At 41.4% G+C, this 24,928-nt stretch overlaps 1 protein-coding gene across 2 annotated transcripts in view; it reads right to left on the reverse strand.

The window, feature by feature from the left end:
* The window catches only part of LOC126106312 (hypoxia up-regulated protein 1), a 119,592-nt gene that overhangs the window by 64,319 nt on the left and 30,345 nt on the right, over window positions 1–24,928 (reverse strand). For both annotated transcript variants that reach the window (XM_049912539.1, XM_049912538.1), the window contains exons 4-5: window positions 5,392–5,597; window positions 1,451–1,628 (exon numbers count right to left, since the gene is read on the reverse strand). In XM_049912539.1, coding sequence (XP_049768496.1) covers window positions 1,451–1,628; window positions 5,392–5,597 — 384 coding nt within the window. The remainder of the gene's footprint in view (window positions 1–1,450; window positions 1,629–5,391; window positions 5,598–24,928) is intronic.

Here is a 24,928-nt window from a genome sequence, read left to right on the forward strand (position 1 = left end):
AAATAAATCTGCAATTGCTTGAATATCGTGGCAGATATGGAAGTTTCACATATTAATCATATGGCAACATACTCTGCGTGCTATAATTTGCCAATATCTTGTTTCGATATCTCTGACAGTTTATTAGATACGAGGGATTTATGAATATTTCATTCTGGCTTTCTCACTGGTGAGTTCTTTCGTGATGAAGCCCTTTACATACATTCCCTTTTTCCAACATGGAAGACAGATAGCAATATCCTTCAAGGTTTACAGAGTAATTTAATATGTTATCTAAAATTCATATGCAGCAACATACGACCAAACACACACCAAATGCAAATTCATAGCAACCCCTATTTTTCACTGCAAACTTTGAGAATTTCTTACAGTACTTTAGCTAATGCTGAAATATCATAACTACGACCATTAACGAAACAACAGATAATTAATCATGAAGCTGACGAATGAAGCTGTAAGACGTGCGAGACTCAGTTTATTACCGTTTAGCTTCTATAAAACCGTTTGAGAAAGACTGCAATTCGGTCAGCTTGGGCAGCTGACAGGTTACGCGCCAAGCAAGCCTGTCATTATTGTCGCCTGCTGAGGCTTTCAGCACAAGCTCGCAACTATGCTCTTCTCCACTTGCTCCGTACTGAACTGTCAAAAGTTTCAACTAATTTTAAACGCACTATAGAGTCAATATCGTCAAACTGTGATCATCATTAAGGCAGGCTGTGACCCAAAATGCTGACAATAAAAATCTTGCTTACCACACTACTGGTACATTGCATGATCATTATCTTTGTGTATATTACGCATTTTCTGCTTTGTTCCAAGGGTGGCTGAGCAGGAGTATGGTGCACTTTTTGCAGAAATCTGTATGCAAATCGATGTTAAAGGTCATGATAATATCAAGAAAACTTAAAATGCGAGAAATGTTTTAACACGGAATCACTAATGGTGCAGGAAAGCACTGTACTGAGAGAATGGGATACCTGTTGGGACCGACAAAAATAAACTAGAGAACAGAAAATTTAAAATGTGGGAATGTAAAAATGGGGTTTACTGTACATTCCTTACCATATCACTTGTTCACAACATCACTGGGTTGCATTCATTAACATGGTGGCAGTGGACGTAATGTTCTGCTCCGTAAGAATATTTAACGAGGCAGGTGCATAAGGGTATTACTATTCAAACTATTTAACTCTAATAAAATGGCTCTGAGCACTATGGGACTTAACATCTAGGGTCATCAGTCCCCTAGAACTTAGAACTACTTAAACCTAAGTAACCTAAGGACAGCACACAACGCCCAGCCATCACGAGGCAGAGAAAATCCCTGACCCTGCTGGGAATCAAACCCGGGATTTTAACTCTAATACCTTTCAGAACTAATTTACAGAATGCAAGTTACCTTGATGGACAACTGTATTACTTAAAATAACTGAAAGAAGCTCTGTCTCACCCAACTCCCAGTACGGCGAGCTGCGGGTTAGTCTCGACGAAGCCGCGGTCCTTAGTCTTGACTATCTGGTAGCTGACAACTGTTGCTGTGGTGCTGCTGGCTCCCATGTCATAGAACATTATGTACTGAGCTGTCTCGTTGAAGTCTTTCCGCCTGAATATACCATAATTCAATGCAACTGCAAACAGATTGTTCCACATGACTTTAAAATCATGTTACTGCACTGAGTGAAGATTTACAACATCAACGCATTAGTAACTGTTGGTTCTATGATCTATAAAAACGTAGCTTCAGAACACACTTAGTTCTGAAACAGATCGAAACAAACAGAAAAAAATAATCCTATTTCACAGGGGAATGGACAAATCTTCCTCAGCCCCTACATACATCACTGTTTATACTTACAAAATGGAAAATCTGGGATGGAATAATATTATGAAGTAGGATACATTACTACTCATCACATATGAGAAGTGCTGAACTGCAGACTTGCTTATTTAACCCTAGAGCGAGCAATCCCATTTTTATAACACTACTGGGCATGTGGCATACTTTGTACCCATGTACAAATTACCCATCATTATGTTATCAAGTTAAATATGTACAAGTAAAATCACAGTTTAATGCAAGTTTAATTCAACAACAATAAAATAAACTTACATTACCACTATTTCATTAAACAATAACAACATTCATTACATCACTCTGTTGCTGTAAGCAAGTGTTACCTCTGAGTAATGAGCCCCTCTAGCTGCATCAGATTCCAGCCAGCCACTTATTGATTGCTAATTATCTCTTATACTACTGCCTCATTGTGGGCTCTGCTATTAGCTCAAAATTCTGAATTTCCTCTCACCTACCTCGCTGTCAATTTTATATTACTGTTGATCACTTTGATATATGACAGCACAACTTATCACTGTGTTACCTGATGCAATAATGAAGGCCTAGACACGGCCTTGCAATTGTAAAACAATGGAACAGTTAAAGATAATATTTGTGATTGGCACACTTTACACACAGGTGCGTTTGCTCAAGGGTGACAAGAACATCGTGTGAATGAGTTATGAAGGACATTCAATACTTAAATAGAACTACTTATGTAAAAATGAACAAGTTTTGTACTTTCATTACTTTAGGTTGGCGTCACTGGGATGAGCTGAGAACAGCTGACCGATAAAAATTTTTTTGTTTATAGCCTCAATACTGCATTTAATGATAGTGTCACCACTTGAAGTTTCCTTGTTCGTTGAACAATGTTCAGTGATCCATTTTTTGCTTTCTGAAAGTTAAAAACCACCTAAAATCTTTTACCAAATGTTTTTACTGTATGGTGAAAGTTTTATGGTCCATAGAAATTTTTATAAGTGTGCAGAACAGTCAAAACAATCAAACCTCAGACACTGACAAGCAGAGTCCTGGCCAGGCAGCTGACTTATCAGCTCTCACTCGTTATCCACATTGGTGACATCATTTGTGAAAACAGACATGTTACAGTTACACATATAGCAACAACAGCTGCAGTAAGAGTTAGCACAGTTCTTAATTCATCAGTAACAACCTCAAGTACAACAAAACAGTTGCTATGTGGGTCCCGAAAGGGTTAACACAGCAACGATACTCAGAGTGTGTACAGACTTTTAAAGAACACTATGAAAGGGAGTGAACTTTTTTCTAAAAAGGATTTTAACGTATGATGAAACTTGGGTTCACCATTCTGAACCATAGTCCGCAAGACAAAGAATGGAATTCAAGCACACCAGCTCACTGTCCAACAGAAATTTAGAATGCGCACATCAATGGAAAAAGTCATATCGACCATCTTTTGGGATGCCCAACGTGTTGTCTTTTGATTATTTAAAAGATTAGTGCACAATAGAAGTCATTTTGTGCAGATGCAGTTTTTCCTACATCAATTTGTCCTTTTAAATACTGAATGTACCACCCCCCCCCCCCCTCTCTCTCTCTCTCTCTCTCTCTCTCTCTCTCTCTCTCTCTCACACACACACACACACACACACACACACACTATAACTGAGAGCTATAAGTGAGTGTCTTAACTGCACCTGTCTGCAACCTGTGTTGTCTTCTTTATGGTAAGCAGCAATCTGTCTTTTCCTATACTGTTGACATTCCTACCTGGAGTTTCCACTGTTTGATTTTATTTTTCATTATGTTTATGTTAGAATAACTAATTATGTTTTATTAATACTGTTGCCAAGTTGCCTCCTATAAAGTTAATAGCACTTTTAAAACAAAGAAATGCTACTGTTTCTGAAAATGTTAACACCATAGCAGTTCCAATTAATTACCGAAATTTAGTCTCTACGAATGTCATATACACTAGAAAAATAATACAAACATGAAGTCAGTACCTGGCAAAGCTACAACACAAAGATATAGCAGCCTCCACATCTCGCAGCACTGCACTATATGCCGTCTCCCTCGTCTCGGTAGATTACCAACAATAAGGAAATGCAGGTGATCAATTACATAGTGCCACCTGTTATCCAGCTACATAACCTCACAATCCTGGCAATACTTTCGTGAGCACTGTCCCACTTTGCCACAGCTCCAAAAACATTCTACAGGAAAGTTCCCATTTCACTCTCTGCAAAAGTTTCCACATATTGTTCGACATATGAACTACTTTTGACCTGGAGCAGTCCATGTCTGCCACATTAGAAACAGACTCATCACAGCATATCACATCCCGTATTCACATGACCCAAGGCCCCTTCCCTCCGTGGACAGTCAGGTGTGACTCCCTCCAATACGCTCATAATAATCCAAACTGGAACGAGATATGTCACAACTGACTGCCACAGCAATCGATACAGATGCAGGGTAGCTACTCAAAGTCGGGAGGGGGAAATCCCTGAGAATCCCACATGTCAGGAGGAAGCGTCAAGTGGCTGTAAAATTAATAGTGGTCTGTCTGTGTGTGTGTGTGTGTGTGTGTGTGTGTGTGTGTGTGTGTGTGTGTGTGTGTTATACCATAACAATTGACACTTCTTCCTACTTAGTTGAGCTATATACCAGCCATAAGCATCAGTTTCAACACAGTTTTTAAACTGGTAATTTATATGGAATAATATTCATGTAATTAACAGATTGTCGTATTAAGTATTTTAAAGTTTGTGGTTTTTATACTCAATAAAATTCCATTTCAATGCTACGTTTAAAATGCAAAATCCCCAGATATTTTATGAAATTCCATGATTTTTCCAGATAAAATCCAGTTCCCTGAGAATTCTAGGTTTTCTGGAAGAATCGCCACCCTGCAACAGGCTGTGTAGCGACACTGTCAGGATTCTTCTACTGCCAATAATGACCCAAGAGGCTGGCAACATGCAGATCGCATGTCCCACAATCACAGATCACTCCTCGTATTGCCTTGTGGACAACCAATGGCCATCTGGAACACGCCTAAAGCCTAATCTGTGTGGTGCTGTGTTAGTAGTGATGTGGGAGACCTTGCAGCTATTCTTGGTGAAATGGAGAGTGAAATGAATGGAAAACTTTATAAACAAGACCCAACCTCTAAATTCCCCCCGCCCCCTTCAAAGGAGTTCAAACTACATCAGACAGCTCACAAAAGATTGGGTTCACTCGTAAGGCTACAAAGAACGACCAGCCTGGGAACATACAAACCATACGTTGTCTGGCAGCTACTCACGAACTGTGGAGGCATTCGGTGGCTGTCTTGTTTGGACGGTACATTTCATTTCACAGCCCATACTACACATAAGTCGTCCACAAGTGAACTCTCAACTCAAAATTTTGGCTCGTGTTTGTCAGCAGATGTTAACAAGGGGGGAGTTCCGAACAGAACATTCCCTCAGTGGACACCCTGAGTGCCTGGTAGGAGTGAAGATTTTCACAAACAGTAGCACCCACACTAGTAGTAGGATACAAGTAGAGTAGAGAGGGGCACGGACCAGCGGTATAGTCATTGATAAGCTGCAGCACCTTGAGGCCAGCCATCTCAGCTGCCTGCAGCAGCGCCCGGCGCTCTGCCTGGTTGAAGAAGCCGGGCACCGTCAGCACCGCCTCCTTCACCGGCTGCCCCGCCGATGCCTGCGCCATCTGCCGTGCCGACTGCAGCATCTGCGCCAGCAATTCTTCGACGCTGTACGTCGACTCGCTGCAGACACATCACATGTTTAATCTCGGTTCACTGCCCAAAAATTATGTTCTGCAGAAACTGAACTTAAAAATAATAGCAAAACAGTAAACCAAATTACAGCGAGCTCCAGATTATTCAGATTAATGGCTACCCGAGACTGGACAGGTAACCAAGAAACACAAACAATTTTCAATGTATCTTTTTCTTTACTGGGCTCTGGTGTCTGCTGTATGGAAAAAGAAAAAAAAATGCCACAGGTCACATTTCCAAGCCCACTACACAACTTATGCATTATTTCCCAGAAAGTGGCAACTTGTTTGTAAAATTAAACTTAAAACACAATCTATTTCATTCTCACTTTCTTTCAGTTGATTTTCAGGAAATTATTTTCCATTTTCTGATTTTCGAATTTTTAATCATTTTTCCCCAACAGATCTTATTTTCCAGAAATCCAAAACATCAGTATAGTAAAACAAATTTTGTCCCCATACTCCAATAACAAATCTACACGTTTCAGTGCCTCAGCATGTGTGATAACATGTTCTTTCATCATTTCATCTTCAGCCTCTTCCTCTACTAAACACACTTTGTTTGTGCTACATCGGCATCACTGAGGTTCTGCAATTCCAGTTTACATACATCAGTATTAAACCACTCTCAAACATTTTCATCATCTATATCTTTAAAAGCACAGGAATTTGTTTTCTAAATGAAAATATTTCATCTTATAAATACAGTAAAAACCAGGTTTTGATTTTGATTTAAATAAATAAATCCTGAAACAATCCAAGGAGCATGCTGCATTAGGATTCCTCTAACAAATAAAACTAGTTCTCAGTATTACCTTTGACAAAGACACTCATTTTCAGTTACTTCCTTTACCTATTTGGCACAAAAATGAAAGATGTGCAAGACCAAGTGCACTTAACTCGCATCACTGAGGAAGTGGAAACTTAAAATGTTTCTCGAACGCTGTATAGAGTACATATTATTTAATTATATATTTGATATTCTTTTTCACACCTACAAATTACACAGACATGTGAAACAGTAAAAAGAATGAACAGAGATATGAAATATGTATATCTGAAATGCATATACAAAATGCAAAATATATATTTTGTACTCCACTTTAAATACTTTTTTCAAAACGCATTCAAAATGCATTTTTATTTTAAATACTTAAAATATACATATTTTGTATTTGTAAAATACAAACTGCTTCCCTTTTTTTATTTCATGCTTTGTAGTTTGCGTCCATTTAATGAGCCACGTGTTTAAATACAGGTGATTGAAATTTCATGAGAAGATCCCATCGCAACGAAAAATGCCTTTGTTTTAACAATTGCCACTCCAATTCACGTATCATGTCTGTGGCACTATCTCCCCTATTTCGCAATAATACAAAACAAGCTGCCCTTCTTTGTACTTTTTCGATGCCATTCGTCAGTCCCACCTGATGCGGTTCCCACACCGCACAGCAATACGCCAGAATAGGGCGGACAAGTGTGGTGTAAGCAGTCTCTTTAGTAGGCCTGTTGCACCTTTTAAGTGTTTTCCTAATGTATCACAGTCTTTGGTTTGCTCTTCCCACAACATTATCTATGTGATCATTCCAATTCGGGTTATTTGTAATTGTAACACTTAAGTATTTAGTTGAATTTACAGCCTTCAGATTTGTGTGACTTATCACGTAATCTAAATTTAGTGGATTTCTTTTAGTACTCATGTGAATAACTTCACACTTGCCACTTTTCTCACCATACAGGTATCTTATCTACATCATTTTGCAATGTTTTGGTCATCTGATTACTTTACAAGATGGTAAATGACAGCATCATCTGCCAACAATATAAGACGGCTACTAAGATTGTCTCCTATATCGTGAATATACATCAGGAACAATAGAGGGCCTGTAGCACTTCCTTGGGGAACACTGGATATTACTTTTTTTTTTTTTGTTTGTGGTTTTAGGGCGCAAAACTTCTATGGTCATTAGCGCCCAGCCCGTGACTTAAGACAAGAAAAAACCGAAATTGAAAACCAGCAGCAATGGGAACAAACTCATAAAATTGGAGAAACTAAAAGTAGAAAGAATGCTTAAAAATCCACTACAGACAGGGGGTGGTTGTCCCCCAAAAAAAAAAAACTTCAAATGACTGACGTCATTTCACTGTCACTAATAAACTGGAGAACGCGGTCGGCTGAGCGCGTGTCATCTGCTAAAATCGACGATAGATCAGGCGATAGCTGTAGACGGGAGCGTAACGGATTAAAATAGGGGCATTCAATTAAAAGGTGTCTGACCGTCCACAGCTGAGAGCAGTGGGGACAGAGTGGAGGAGGATCACCGCTTAAAAGATGTCTATGGCTAAAAAGACAGTGCCCTATCCGGAGTCTAGCTAAAATTACCTCCTCCCGACGACGCATTCGGGAGGAAGAGGTCCAAGCGCAAGGAAGGGCTTTCACTTCCCGCAATTTATTACGGGGAAGTGTTGACCAATGCGCATGCCATAAATGAGCAACTTGGCGACATAAACCGCTCCGTAGATCGGTGAAGGGAAGCGACTGAATAGCTGGCCGAGGAAGAGAGACTGCAGCCTTGGCTGCCATATCGGCCGCCTCATTCCCACAGATACCAGCGTGTCCCGGGAGCCAGAGGAACGCCACCGAGACGCCCCCCAGGTGGAGCAAGCGCAGACAGTCCCGAATCCGGTGGACCAGAGGGTGCACAGGGTAAAGAGCTTGGAGACTGAGGAGAGAGCTGAGAGAATCGGAGCAGATAACGTACTGTATCCGCTGATGGCGGCGGATGTAGTGGACAGCCTGGAGAACAGCGTAAAGCTCCGCAGTATAAACCGAACACTGGTCGGGAAGTCTAAAGCGATTTGGGGTGTCGCCAACAATATAGGCACTCCCTACACCTAATGATGTTTTCGAGCCGTCGGTGTAAATAAATGTGGCGTCCATCATTTGTGCACATAGAGCAGCAAATGCCCGACGATAAACAAGTGTAGGGGTACCATCCTTGGGAAATTGACAAAGGTCACGGAGCAGGCAGATCCGGGGACGGAGCCAAGGCGGTGCTGTACCCCAAGTTGTCAAGAAGGTTTTCGGAAAGCGGCAGGAAAGAGAATGGAGCAATTGACGGAAGCGGACTCCCGGGGGTAGTAGGGAGGAGGGGCGGCCTGCATACCCTACATCAAAGGAGGCGTCGAAAAAAAGGTCATGGGCTGGATTAGCAGGCATGGAAGACAGATGGCTAGCATAACAACTCAGAGGACTGCTCGCCGATTTGACAGCGGAGGTTCAGCAGTCTCAGCATAAAGGCTTTCCACAGGGCTAGTGTAAAAAGCTCCAGACACTAAACGTAATCCACGGTGGTGGATAGAGTCGAGACGCCGAAGAATAGACGGCCGAGCAGAGGAGTAGACTACGCTTCCGTAATCCAATTTTGAGCGCACTAAGGCGCGATAGAGGCGGAGAAGGACCACTCGGTCCGCTCCCCAGGAGGTACCATTCAGGACACGGAGGGTGTTAAGCGATCGCAGACAGCGAGCCGAAAGATAGGAAACGTGGGAGGACCAGCACAGTTTTCTGTCAAACATAAGACCCAAGAATTTAGCGACGTCTGAAAACGGAAGGTTGACAGGACCTAGATGTAAGGAGGGCGGAAGAAACTCCTTTCGTCGCCAAAAATTGACACAAACGGTCTTACTGGGTCAGAAACGGAAGCCGGTTTCGATGCTCCACGAGTGGAGGCGATCAAGACATCCTTGAAGACGTCGTTCAAGAAGGCTGGTCCGTTGAGAGCTGTAGTAGATTGCAAAATCGTCCACAAAGAGGGAGCCCGAGACATCAGGAAGGAGACAATCCATAATTGGATTGATGGCAATGGCAAACAGTACAACACTCAGCACGGAGCCCTGGGGTACCCCGTTTTCTTGGGAGAAAGTACGGGAGAGAGTAGTGTTCACCCGCACCCTAAAAGTGCGCTCTGCCATAAATTCGCGAAGAAAAAGGGGCAGCCGGCCTCGAAAGCCCCAAGAGAACAGTGTGCGAAGGATGCCTGTCCTCCAACAGGTATCGTATGCTCTCTCCAGATCAAAAAATATTGCTACCGTTTGGCGCCTCCGGAGAAAATTGTTCATGATATAAGTGGAGAGAGCAACAAGATGGTCAACTGCAGAACGATGCTTCCGAAATCCGCATTGGGCTGGTGTTAAAAGACTGCGGGATTCCAGCCACCAAGCTAAACGGTAATTCACCATACGCTCCAAAACCTTACAGACACTACTCGTGAGAGAAATGGGGCAATAGCTAGAGGGGAGATGTTTGTCCTTTCCAGGTTTCGGGACGGGAACGACAATAGCTTCCCGCCACCGTTTGGGAAAGGTACTGTCGGTCCAAATGCGATTATAAAGGCGAAGGAGGTAACGCAGGCTAGGGGTTGATAAATGCAGCAACATTTGGACATGGATACCATCCGGTCCTGGGGCGGAGGAGCGAGAAGATGAGAGGGCATGTTGGAGTTCCCGCATGGAGAAAACAGTATTGTAGCTTTCGTGATTTTGAGAGGAGAAAGCAAGAGGTCGCACTTCCGCTGCACGTTTCTTCGGGAGAAACGCTAGCGGGTAATTTGAAGCGCTCAAAATCTCAGCTAAGTGCTGACCCAACGAGTTAGAAATTGCGACGGGGTCCACTAAGGTATAATGCGCGACAGTGAGCCCATAGACCGGGGAGAAACTAGGCGCGCCTGAGAACCGTCGAAGCCGACTCCAAACTTCCGACAAGGGAGTGAAGGTGTTAAATGAGCTAATAAAGAATTTCCAGCTTGCCTTCTTGCTATCGCAGATGACGTGACGGCATCGCGCACGGAGCTGCTTATAGCGGATACAGTTGGCCAAAGTAGGATGGTGACGGAAAATGCGAAGAGCACGTCGCCGCTCACGTAGTGCGTCACGGCATGCCTCGTTCCACCAAGGAACTGGGGGGCGCCGGGGCAATTCGGAGGTGCGTGGTATTGAACGTTCCGCAGCTGTAAGGATAACGTCGGTAATGTGTGTGACCTCATCGTCGACGCTGGGAAAGCGACGGTCATCGAATGTCGCGAGAGACGAAAAAAGTGTCCAATCGGCTTGGGCAAACTTCCAGCGTCGCGGGCGCATATAGGGCAGTTGAGGCTGCAGTCTGAGGACACATGGAAAGTGGTCACTCGAGTGTGTATCATCAAGGGCGAACCATTCGAAGCGCCGAGCTAGCGGAACAATACCGACCGCAAGGTCCAAATGAGATAAATGTGTCGTGGAGGCAGACAAAAATGTGGGGACCCCAGTGTTGAGGCAAACTAGATCCGCTTGGTGGAAGACGTCTAGCAATATGGAGCCACGTGGACAAGGATGTGGAGATCCCCAAAGCGGGTGATGGGCATTGAAGTCCCCAACCAGCAAATAGGGAGGTGGAAGCTGACCAAGAAGATGAAGGAGATCAGCTCGTGCCATTGGTGTGGATGATGGAATGTATACAGTACAAACAGAGAACGTGTATCCGGAAAGTGAAAGACGGACGGCGACAGCTTGGAAGGAAGTGTTTAAGGGGATTGGGTGATAATGGAGAGTACCACGGAGAAGAATCATGAGTCCTCCATGGGCTGGAGAGCCTTCAACAGGGGGGAGATCATATCGGACGGACTGAAAATGAGGGAGAACAAAGCGGTCATGGGGACGCAGCTTTGTTTCCTGAAGACAGAAGATGACCGGCGAGTAGGATCGTAAGAGGATCGACAATTCATCCCTATTGGCTCGAATGCTGCGGATATTCCAGTGGATAATGGACATGGGGTGAACAGAAAATGGAGGAATGTGACCAAAGTTGCTGTCAAGTCAAAGACTGCTCGGAGCTAGCGACCGAAAGCATGGAATGGCAGTCAGCCGAAGGCAGAAGATCCTGATCCATAGGTTGGTCAGGAGCAGCTCCTGCCACCAGCGATCGGCCGGTTGACCGGCCACCAGCAGTGCGCCTCGGCGACACAGAAGACGGCCGAGGGCGATTTCCGCCAGGTGGTACTGTAGATGGGACACGCCTTGGCGGAGAAGGAGAGGAACTGGGTTTCTTTGTTGCCTTCTTGGAAGAATGATGTTTAGATGAAGGAGGAACCGATGGTTGGGAAGTTGCGGTACGTAAAAACTCTTCACGAGTATGCTCTTTTTTCGAAGACTTGGCGTCCGACTTTCGGGCACGAGATTTAGCAGAACCCGACGAAGAGTGAGCCATAGAGTGGGCAGGCAAAAGTGGTGAGGTTGAACGAGCGATCTTTGCGTTGGCCGATCTGACGACCGTGGCACTAAAGGTGAGGTCGCAAGTCTGCGTGGCCGCCTCCTTTGTTGGCCGAGGAGAAGCAAGGACAGTGCTGTATGTTCCTGTCTGAGGCACGGTGGGCTTGCGACTGGCGAATAATTTTCGAGCAGCAAAGGTCGACACCTTTTCCTTCACTCTGATTTCCTGGATGAGCTTTTCGTCCTTAAAAACGGGGCAATCTCGAGAGGAAGCAGCGTGGTCACCCATACAGTTGATGCAGCGAGGGGATGGAGGTGGACAAGCACCCTCATGGGCCTCCTTGCCACACGTAACACATTTGGCCGGATTGGAACAGGACTGGCTGGTATGACTGAATCGCTGACATCGATAGCAACGCGTAGGGTTTGGGACGTAAGGGCGAACGGAAATTATCTCATAGCCTGCTTTGATTTTCGATGGGAGTTGAACTTTATCAAATGTCAAGAAGACAGTGCGGGTTGGAATGATGTTCGTGTCAACCCGTTTCATAACTCTATGAACTGCCGTGACGCCGTGGTCAGACAGATAGTGCTGAATTTCTTCGTCAGACAATCCATCGAGGGAGCGTGTATAAACGACTCCACGCGAGGAATTTAAGGTACGGTGCGGTTCCACCCGGACAGGGAAGGTGTGGAGCAGAGAAGTACACAGCAATTTTTGTGCCTGGAGGGCACTGTGTGTTTCTAACAACAGGGTGCCATTCCGTAATCTGGAACAAGACTTTACAGGACCTGCAATTGCGTCGACACCTTTCTGAATAATGAAAGGGTTGACCGTGGAGAAGTCGTGACCTTCATCAGACCGAGAAACAACAAGGAACTGTGGCAACGATGGAAGAATCGTCTGTGGCTGAGACTCAGTATACTTACGTTTGTGAGCAGACATAGTGGAAGGTGAGGAAACCATTGCGGAAGAATCCCCCATGATTACCGGCGTCTCCGATGGCACGCTCCTCCCTTGTGCGGGCCCTCTCTGAGGGCACTCCCGCCTTAGGTGATTGTTCACACCTCAGGTCACACCTCCCGACAAACGGACGGAGGGACCAATCGGCACTTTCGGAAGGTATCAGCTCGGGTAATCACCCCTCCCTGGGCCTGGCCGTTACCAGGGGGTACGTACGTGTCCTACCTGTCTACCCGGGGCGGGGAATACGCGTTACCCCGTCACCGGCCACGCACAAAAGGCGTGGGTCGGCCTTCAGACACGCACAGGGAGGAATAAAGATCAAGGGAAAGGAAAGAAGAGAGGTCTCAAACGCCGCAGCGGAGAAAAGGGAAAGAGAAGAGGTAAGGAAAAGAGAAGGACAAAGGAAGGAAGGCGAAGAATGCAGTACATTTACGAGCGTCCGTCTCCGGACGTAGGCACAAACCATACTCCCAGATGGGGAGAAAGGGAAGGAAAGAGCCAGAGGTGAGGGGAGGAGGGGCTAAGATGGGGATGGGGAAGGATGCGGAAAGGGAAGGTATGCAGCCCGGAAAGGAAGGAAGGCCACATTAGCTCGGGGTCCCGTGCTCGCTACGCACGTATCCACAAAAGAGTTGTGGACCCCCTGGGGGGGGATATTACTTCTGTTTTACTCTATGACTTTCCCTCTATTACTACGAACTGTGATCTTCCTGACAGGAAATCACGAATCCAGTCGCACAACTGAGGCGATATTCCGTAGGCACACAGTTTGGTTAGAATACGCATGTGAGAAACGGAGTCGAAAGCCTTCTGGAAATCTAAAAATATGGAATCAATTTGACATCCCCTGTCGATAGCACTTATTACTTCATGAGTATAGAGCTAGTTGGGTTTCACAAGAACAATATTTTCTGAATCCGTGCTGACTGTGTGAATAAATCTTTTTCTTTGAGGTACTTCATGCCTGAATACAGTATATGTTCCAAAAGCCTACTAGAAATCAACATTAGTGATATGGGCCTGTAATTCAACGGATTACTCCTACTTCCCTTTTTGGGTATTGGTGAGACTTGAGCAATTTTCCAGTCTTCAGGTGCAGATCTTTCTGTGAGCGAGTGGTTGTATATAATTGCTAAATATGGAGCTCCTGTATCAGCATACTCTGGGAGGAACCTGACTGGTATACACCATGCACTGGAAACCTTGTCTTTATTAAGTTATTTAAGCTGCTTTGCAACACCGAAGATATGTACATCTATGTTTCCCCTCTTGACAGTTGTTCTCGATTGGAATTCAGGAATGTTTACTTCGTCTTTGGTGAAAGAGTTTCAGAAAACTGTGTTTAATAACTCTGCTTTAGTGGCACTGTCATCCGTGTCTTCACCGCTGTTACATGCAGTGAAGGCATTGACTGCATCTTTCCACATTTCTAACTTCAGAAAAACTTTGCCAGTCTTAAGGATTTTGTGTTCGTTTAAATTTGGCATGCTTTTTTCACTGCTTCTGCAACAACGATCTGACCCCTTTTGTGTACCATGTGGGATCCGTACCATCACTTATTAATTTATGTGGTATATATCTCTAAATTGCTATCGATACTATCTCTCTGAAATCATTCCACAACTTTTCTAACTTACATGATCAGATCGGAAGGAGTGAAGACTGTCTCTTAAAATGGCATTAAGAGTAATTTTTAAATAGATGTACTTTGCATTTCTTTTTGATGGTTATAGGTGTTACAGTATTCAGCCTAGCAGCAACTGACTTGTGGTCACTAATCCCTGTATTCGTCATGATACTCACTATTTATCCAGGATTATTTGTTGCTAAGAGGTCAAGTATGCTTTCACAAACATTTATGCCTCGAGTGTGCTTATAAACTAATTTTTCAAAATAATTTTCTGAGAAAGCCTTCAGTACAATTTTGGATGACGTTTTATGCCTGCTGTCTGCTTTAAACATGTAATTTTTCCAACATATCTAGGGTAGATTGAAGTCGCAACCGACTATAATTGTATGAGTGAGGTACCTATTTGAAATGAGACACGTTTTCTTTGAACTGTTCAGCAACTATACCTTCCGAGTCGGGCGTCGGTAAAACGATCCAATTAATAGTTTAGACCCATACTATTTCGCAGGGAATGTCTACTTCAATTTCACTACAAGGCAAACTATTTCTGACAGCAACAAATATTCCACCACCAACATTATATGTTAACTATACCAGTTTGATTTATATTAAACACACAAAAATCATCTGATAACACCTAATGATCCCAAAACATAGTGAAGGGAGGAGGGAGCGAGGTCAATATCATACTTTTGTAAGATTATGAGTTTACTCACAGGAAACACTAAGAGTCCATTCCTGTGACAAGTGACAGCTATACCTTTGTAAATGGTGTCTACATCTATGGAGTACTTTAACAAGTGATTTTCTTTTTGTAGGTAAGATGAGTATCGATAGTTTTCATCAGCTATCAGTAATTTAGATACTACTGTCGTATTAATGATGTTTATTCAACATTACTTTGTAAGCACAAATAAAGATTTGACTGTGGTGATTCATTGTTTCCTAAGTGATACCATTCACCAACATCAAGCGTACAAAATGAGTTCTTTAAGGATCTCACTGAAGGAACACAGCAGTTATCTGTGCCACCAAAAATTTTGTATTGGACAACACTTAATTTAAAGAAATTGCAGCACAGTACACAGAATATGTATGGAATACAAAAGGAGCTTTGAAAAAGGTTGATTTTGTATGTACCTCTGGTGATATTCAAGATTTAAGGATTCGCACAGTTACGACAAAGCAGCTGAAGAGATTGTGAACATTCATTCTAAATCTATACAAAGTTGACAAAAATCATGAAAACTATTTCTGACAATGGATGAAATGTGGTCAACGCCTTTAAAATACATGAAAAAGATTTGGATACATGATCAAGTGAAAGAGATTCAGCCATATGCAAGATATTAAAGTTGTTCATGAAAAAGCAGCAGCAGCTGCTGCTGCTGCTGATTATACGTTAGGACCAAGAGAATTTCCAGAGGCATATGAAGATTTTGAACAGTTGCAAGCACACGCACACACACCCGCACCATTTGAAATCATAAAGCCAGATCTCAAAGTAATTCATACAAAAATCTTCATGATGCAGCCACGTCAAAACGTCAGGAATTTTGGAATCTGTGTTCAGGATGGAATTCAACACCACAAAAGCAAAGGGTGTAATATTAGCATCCATATCACATCACTTATTCAAAATGAGGTGGGTACCAAAGCCTAGTAGTGAATACCAGAAGTGCAGCAGACAAAACAGGAAGAAGAAGATGGGAACAACTTGCAACATTCTGATAAAAAAAAGAAAAGGTTGGATCTTATTATGTGTTTGTTGAGAGCTCCGATTCTTTTGCAGCCGTGATAAGTGTCCCCACTACAACAGATCTAGTAACACCACAATATTTAAAAGATAATGGCTATAATTTACATTCCTTGAACAGATACACGATTGTAAAAAAACTCTTCCTTAATATTATACTTGTTTACCAATTTCTGCTCTTGTTGAACAACTATTTTCCTTTGGCGGAAAGATAATGAAGTCACTTAGGCAGACACAAAAGATCTGAACAATTATTTGTGCTAAAACGAGTGAAAAAAATGGAATCTAAAATTGTCACTAGAATGAGATTCTCAATCTGCACCAGAGTGTGCACTAACATGAAACTTCCTGGCAGATTAAAATGTGTGCCACACCGAGATTTGAACTGCTGTTTCTAAATTTCAACTTGCAGAAAATGGTGGACAGAAGACTGAACATATTTCACGCTAGTCTCTCAACAATTAGAAACCGATGCCATTTTGCTTTTTATGTAGTTTTTGGCCTCAGGGTTTTTAATTGTCCTGAGGCCAAAAACTGCATAAAAAGCAAAATGGCATCGGTTTCTAATTGTTGAGAGACTAGTGTGAAAAATGTTCAGGGTTTTGTCCACCATTTACTGCAACAAGCTGAAATTGAGAAACAGCTTCTGCAGGGCTATTGGCGCATAGTACCCATTCTTGTAAAACAGTTTTGACAACAGCACGTGATTCTTCATGAAGACAGTCGTGTTGGGCATCTCTGGTGCAAACTGACTAACAGCTACATACCATGCATCTGTTGGTGGGCATATTCTGACACTCACAGTGCCACCTATTGATCACATTTGCATTTTCCTCCATGACGTTTCACCCTGTGTGAGTAATATGCTGTTCAAATTTGATGTCATTCTGAGCAGTGGTCCTACAGCGTTTCGAAACGGGTACTAATTGTCAAAACCCTTTATTTTTTATTAATTTTTTAATTTTACATAAAAAATTGAAAGTACAGATGATGAAAATGTGTTTAATTCAAGTAATTTACTTACGTACGAGATATGAGGTCTTTTATGGTGGAGTAAATGTGGTTATAGTGTGTTCTATTGGACAACAAGCATTTTGATATTTGACCTAATGCATTTTGATTAGCTGGCAAGAACATACACAAGAATGCTGTAATACTTAAAACTATTAACAATTGGATGGTTAAAAGGTTTCACATAAGTCCACCAGTGTTATACTGTAAACATTGCTTAATGAAACAAAATGAACTGATGGACTTCATGCAGCTTGATTCATCCATGATAGAGGACAAGTGCTGTTTGTTGCATGTGCTACTTTTCAAAGCTCTTTTTGGAGGTTTTAAAATTGTTTTGATTGGCTCCGATTATAGGAATATGCAAAGCACGTCAGAAAATACACAATTTCATATCAAATTCAATTTTGTCCACCAGTGGACATTACTGGATGCGTTTTCAAAATTTGCTCCTCATATATTCCTTCAGACTTGACAATCATACTGTAGTGTGTGCGCTCCAATGCATGGCGACTTCTGTAATGAGGAATTTTTCCATCAAGTGATATGCTTTATCCAATTTGCAGACCCTGACAGTGATCGCTTCCTTTTCTAAGCAATTTGACTGTCGCTTCCTGTTCTAAACCATTTGACTGGATTATCTCGCCAACGTGCCTAAATTTATTCACAAAATTAATCTTACCTCTGATTAAAATAATTCATTCTAGTCCATTGCTGGTGTTTGTATTTCTGTCTTTTCAGAGGAGACATGTAATCCTACTTCCTCAGGTATCTCTGTCAATCAGTCAGTATTTAGGATTGCCAAGTTACTGTTGGCTAAGTGGCTAGGTCATCTGCAAAGGCCAAATAATTGACAGATACCCCTTTCAATTTGGGCCCTTGTCTGAACTGTTCTTTGTTCATTTCTCCTCACAACTTATTACTTTTCCTCTGGTATACTGAAAGAGAAACATGCACTCAAAATCGAAAACCAGTTCACGTAATCATGTCTTACTTGACTGACTAAATTAAATTAATCCAGTCACTACGGAATCTATTACTATTCGAATATAATAAAAGTTGAAAAACTGATTATTGTGCAGTATTCTGAGCAGGAGACTGGGCAACACAAATTTTAATCCCTATCTACGCTTGTGCCACTGTTATCCAACAGTGGACAAATCATTACTAAGGAAAGCTGCTGCCAATGTGTCAAAATATACGCAGTTGGACAAAAATATATGAACATGGTAAAAAGTTCATGCTTTAACATCAATGCAAATGCTAGCCAAGCCAGCCAGTTGCACTATTGTATTTGACCAAAACCTGCACCTGGGCAATGTCAATACATTAAAAGTGTGTGCTATGGTTAAAACTGTGTTCTGTGTAGTTTGGAGTGGATTATGTTGAAGCTAAGTGACTTCAAATATGGGCAATTGTTGAAGCCCATATGGTGGGTGCTTCTGTAAGAAAGATAGCCAAAGTTTTTGGTGTTTCAAGGGGCACTGTATTGACGATTTATACCACATAATGAGAAAGTGGAAAAACATCATCTTCTAAGTCACAACACAGACAAAAGTGTGTGTCGAGCGAATGACAGATTGTCATTGAAGAGGATTGTGAGGAAAAATAAGGGGATTGTGAGGAAAACTAAGGAGGACAGCTGCAGAACTGAATATCACACACTTAAACTCTGGCATCACCAAAACAGTAGGAAGGGAGCTCCATATGCTGGAGCTGGAATTCCAAAACCACACACCAGTGACGAAAATGTCAAGAACAGGAGAACACTGTGCCAAAGCCATAAAACCTGGACTACAAAACAATGAAAGTCATTTAACTGGGTGAATCTTGCCTCTCACTCTTTGGCTGACTGGGGGGGTCGATCAGATTTATTAATCAAGGATTTTGACAATTCTTAGGTATGTTGTAGAGAAACTTGTGCCAAGTAACTGGCAAGTGGGTTTTCATGTAGTTTCGGAGAAAAGCGACCTTTATGTTTTATGATTACCTCCTATAACTGTTCGTTAATGCTATTCTGTCCAAGTGGAAGTAGTGCAGCAGCTAAGGTTGACAACTATATCACTGCCACTACAGGTTCAAATCCCACCCATTTACTTTTTTTTACAATTTCATCATCCAGAATGTTGTTAAATGGTATATACAAAATTATTGAAAATAGTAATTTTCAGTGTAATAATTTCATTAATATATCAATCATTACAGCAAACTTTCTTCAAATGTGTATTCTGTTATTAAAATGCCAAATATTTGAATAATGTTCACTTGATTCGTGGGGAGGGCAGACTGATCAGATACTTCATGATCAAATTTTTGCAGAGGAAAGGTAGCAAGCACCTGCACCATCAAATTGCCCCAAACAAACTCCACTTTGCCAAGCAAGCAATGTTTATTTTCACAGACAGGTTAAAAATATCACAAAAAATATTTAAAATGTTCCCAACTTTCAAAGGACTAATACAGGAATTGTGAGGGAACATTCCCTAAAAATACATTCTTTGATTCTGTACCAGTTTAGTGCACCTGCTTTCACAGGAACTATCAAATACCCATAGTTAGCAATGAAGTTGACCAAAGGAACAATTATTTTTATTCTGACCCATTTCTTAATTCTAATAAACTGGCAACACGATTTACTCTTCTGTTGTACTCTTCATCTTCTAGTACATCTAATATTTTCTGAAGACTTCATTCGAGATGCAGAACGAAATTTTCACTCTGAAGTAGAGTGGGGACTGATTTCAAACTTCCCAGTATATTGAAACAGTCTGCCAGACCAGGACCGCACCACATACCTCTGTCTTTCACAGGAAGTGCTCCACTAACTAAGCTACCCAGGCACAGCACATGAGCTGCCCTCCTAGCTTAACTTATGACAGCACCTTTCTCCTACCTCCAAAACTTCACAGAAGTCGTCCTGCACACCTTGCAAAACCAGCAATCCTGCAAGAAAAGTGTGCTAGTCCCACAAAGTGTGCTGGAGAACTTGTATGAAGTTTGGGAGGTAGGAGAATAAGGTACTGGCAGAAGTAAAGCTGTGAGGGCATGTCACAAGTTGCACTCGGGTACCTCATTTGGCAATGACACTACTAGCAAAATGCAAATGTTCCCAGTATGAATCAGAGTCTGGCACACGTTCTAATCTGCCTCTAAGTTCCATTAGAGATATTTTCTCCATATTTCTTTACACTTTGAGCAAGTGGTATACTCACGTTGACAACTGTTCCATATGCCGCTTTATATTCTCCATCTGTGTTACGCAGTACAGGCTGTGCTAATTTCTCTAACCTGTCCTTTCAAACCATGATTCCTCATTTAACATTCTTTGTAACTGTTTCCACAAGGGATCTACGTCCTCAGTGTTCATATTGACTGCAATATCTCTACTAGAATAGAATTGTTATCTCCTTCATTACCTTGGAAAGTGATAGGCATATTCACTTCACATTCACGAATTATATCACCTTCCTGTGATATTAAAATAGCTTCAGTGTGCAGATGGACAAAAGGCTCTATTTTTGCCACATTATACATTTCTTTCTTTTAGCACCAAATCATAAACGGTACTCAACTATCACTGATCTTGCAAGGAGTGACTTCTGTCAACCTCACACACTAATCCACAGCAACCTACACCTCTCTCCTCCCTGACAAGGGCAGAAAAAACACCTAATGATAGGACAGTCTTATGTATTCACATTGGTGGTACTAAATATTTTGTCTCTCATAGATAAATAATAGGTAGTAATTGAGTCTCATAATTTTATAATTCTCTAGAAAGAATCTTCCTTTTAATACAAATATATTATTCCAAATATTATTTGCAGTAATAACTATAAATCAAGAAGTGTATACAATATCCACCAAGGATAAGTATATTACCTATTACAACACATACTGCCTGACCCAAAGTATCCGGATGCAATTTGTAATGCAGAATTTGGCTACATTCCATTATCCTCACTTTGCTTTTGTTGATGTTTATCCTGTATTCACATTTCAAGACACTGTCCATTCAATTCATTTGCTCTTCCCAGCAGTTTGCTGTCTCAGACAGAATTACAATGCCATCAGCAAACATCAAAGTTTGTATTTCTTTGCCCTGGACTTTAATTCCTACTCCTAATTTTTCTTTTGTTTGTTTTGTTGCTTGCTCATATTAGAGACTGAATAGTATCAGTGACAGACTACAACCTTTTATTACTTCCATTCTCAACCACTGCTTCCCTTTCATTGCCCCTCAACTCTTATAAATGTCATCTGGTTTCTGTACAAATCGTTAATAGCCTTTCGCTCCCTTTATTTTACCCCTGCCACCTTTAGAATCTGAAAAGCTTCCTCAAAGTCTACAGATCCCACAGACATAGGTATATCTTTCATTGACTTATCTTCTATGAGAAGTCACAGGGTCATTACTGCCTCACATGTTCCAATATTTCTACGGAATCCAAACTGATTTTCTCCTAGGTCGGCTTCTAACAGTTTCGATTCTTCTGTAAAGAATTTATGTTAGTATTTTGCAACCATGCATTTAGTAAACTGATAGTCCAGTAATTTTCACACTGCTTTTTTTTGGAATTGGAATTATTACTTTCTTCTTGAAGCCTGAAGGTATTTCGCCTGTCTCTTACATCTTGCTCATTAGATGGAACAGTTCTTTCATGGCTGGCTCTTCGAAGGCTATCAGTAGTTCTAGTCCAGGGCCTTGTTACAACTTGGGTCTTTCAAGTGCTCTGTCAAATTCTTCATGCACTATCATATCTCGTATATCATTTTCCTCCACATTCTCTTCCATTTCCATAATATTGCCCTCAAGTACGTATCCCTTGTATAGATCCACTATATACTCCTTCCACCTTCTTGCCTTCCCTTCTTTGCTTAGAACTGGTTTTCCATCTGAGCTCTTTATATTCATGCAGGTGGTTCTCTCTTCTCCTGAGGTCTGTCAAATTTTCCTGTACACAGTATCTACCTTTTCCCTAGTGGAAAATGCTTCTAAATCCTTACATTTGTCCTCTAGACACACTTGCTTAACCATTTTGCACTTCCTATCAATTTCATTTTTTATACATTTGTATTCCCTTTCACCTGCTTCATTTATTGGATTTTTATAGTTTCTCCTTTCATCAACTGAATTCAATACATCTTGTGTTGCCCAAGGATTTCCACTAGCCCTCGTCTTTTCACCTGCTGCCTTTACTATTTCATATACTCGTCTTCCACTGTATTTCTTTACCCAGTTCTAGTCAATCATTCCCTAATGCTCCGTCAAACTCTCTACAACCTCTGGTTCTTTCAGTCAATCTAGGTCCCATCTCTTTCATTTACTACTTTTTTTTGTTATTTCTTCAGTTTTATTCTACAGTTCATAAACAATACATTGTAGTCTGAGTCTACATCTGCCCACGCAAATGTCTTACAATTTAAAATCTGGTTCTGAAATCTCAGTCTTCCCGTTACATACTCAATCTTGAAACCTTATAGTGTCTCCAGGTCTCTTTCACATATACAACATTCTTTCCTGATTCTCAAACCAAGTGTTAGCGATGATTAAATTATGCTCTGTGCAAAAAGGTGGCTTTCTCTTTCATTCCTATCCCCCAGACCATGTTCACCTACTACTTTTACTTCTCTTCCTTTTCATACTATTTAATTCCAGTCCCCCATCACAATTCAATTTTCATATCCCTTAACTATGTGAATATTTTCTTTTATCTTATCATATCTTTCTTCAATCTCTTTTTGCTCTGCAGAGCTAGTTGACATAAATCTGTATTACTGTGGTGTGTGTGAACTTCTTGTGTATCTTGGCTACCATAATGTGTTTTAATTCTACAAATTGTGTAAAAAGCTAATGATTCTTACAGGTTTACCTGCAAATTGGAGCATCAGGAATATAACGAGTGAATTTACTGCTCCTATTTGCACTGTTCAGCAATTCAAAAAGATTTTGAAAGGAAAAGTGTTTGTGGAAGGTTCAAACCCAAAACCAGGGAAAAGTTTAACAACAGAAATCGTCAAAATTATACATTTATTTTATGAAAATGATGCAGCTAGCAGGGCGCAGTGCCAGGTATTAAAGATTGCTTGAAAGTTACAGAACTGAATGGAAGTAAAAGCCTTATTTTGTGTAACCTTAAAGAAGCTTATAAATATTTTAAAGACAAGTTTCATAACATAAAAACAGGTTTCTCTAAATTTGTTCAGTTGAGACCAAAACACTGTATTAGCTGGACAGAGTGGCACAACTCACCAAAACAAAATTAAGGATAGAAAGTGTCAAACTAAATACAGTAACAAATGGCAACTTAATTCCAAGTAATGCATTCCAAAAATGCTTTACAACCCATCAATTGATTGGAACATAGGAAATTGCGAACATTTCCCAGGAGAAACTAATGCGTAAAATTTAACAAGATTCTCTCGATGAAAGTTTAACTGAACAACTTTAATTACAACATTCTCTTTGATTTGGCATGACTTCACTACCAAGCAATATAGAGCATCTCTGAACTCTACAGAAGAAAATCTTAATGAACTGGAATTTGTTGCTACGTGTGATTTTTCAGAAAATTTATTAATAGTTCTACAGGATTACTACAGATCCTTTTGTTATATATTACAAACAGGAAAACAAAACTGAGCATGTGAGCTTTGGATTGTTGTCAATTCTCTAGAGCACAATACAATTACTGTTTATACATCTGAACAGAAGGTAACTTCTGGAATGATTTGTAATATTCACAAAAAAAGATTAGGAAGACACCATACAGCTGCAAGTTCTGCTTCGTCGGCTCATGTTGGAAATGTTTGTTAATTCTCCACAGAAGTCTGCTACACAATGTGCACGTGAAGTTGGGGTAAGCAGTACAAGTGCAGGAAGAAATCTGAAACCTGCAAAGTGGAAGGTATACATTCCTCGATTACTGGACACAATTAATGATGACAATCCTGGTCACTGAATGCAATTTTGTGAATGGTATCAGGCTAATGTAACTGATGATGAACAATTTGTGATGAAGGTAGTGTGGAGTGACTAGGCACAATTTAAACTCAATGGAACCATGAATCAGCATAACAGTGTGTACAGGGCACCGGAAAATCTGCACGTTTCTATGGATAAAGCAGTCAATCTACCAGGGGTTCATGTGTGGTGTGGGCTTAGTAGGACGCTTTTTCTTTGATAGTACTGTCACTGGAGAAAAGTACCTGGAAATGTTAAGCACATCAGTTTTGCTGCCAGCTATACGCGTGCTTTATGGAGCTAATGAAGAGGTTTCCTACCAACAGAATGAGGCGCCACCACACTACCACCTAGCCGTACGAGCTTTCTTGGATGGCAATTTTCCAGGGCTTTGGATAGGACAAAGAGGGCCCATTGAGTTCCCTCCATGGTCGCCAGATCTAACACATATGGACTTTTACTTGTGGGGAACTGTGAAAGATAACGTCTATTCACGTAAACCATGCACGCTGGAGGAACTTCGTCAGGAGATTACAGCGACGTGCAGCGATCTCCACTGTAACGTTGACTGATGTAGTTGTGCCGACCACTTGTTGCCATATATGTGTATAGCCGCCAAGTAAGTAATACTTTTCATTCCTTAAAGTCTGTATACATTTTTCTGGCAGACTCTGTATTTGAGTGGGCATTACATAACACAACAAAAATAGATTTTGCTTATTCCACTAAAGAAGACAACACTGCTT

This window comes from Schistocerca cancellata, chromosome 10 (genome assembly GCF_023864275.1).
Source record: "Schistocerca cancellata isolate TAMUIC-IGC-003103 chromosome 10, iqSchCanc2.1, whole genome shotgun sequence".
NCBI classification, from domain to species: Eukaryota; Metazoa; Arthropoda; class Insecta; order Orthoptera; family Acrididae; genus Schistocerca; species Schistocerca cancellata.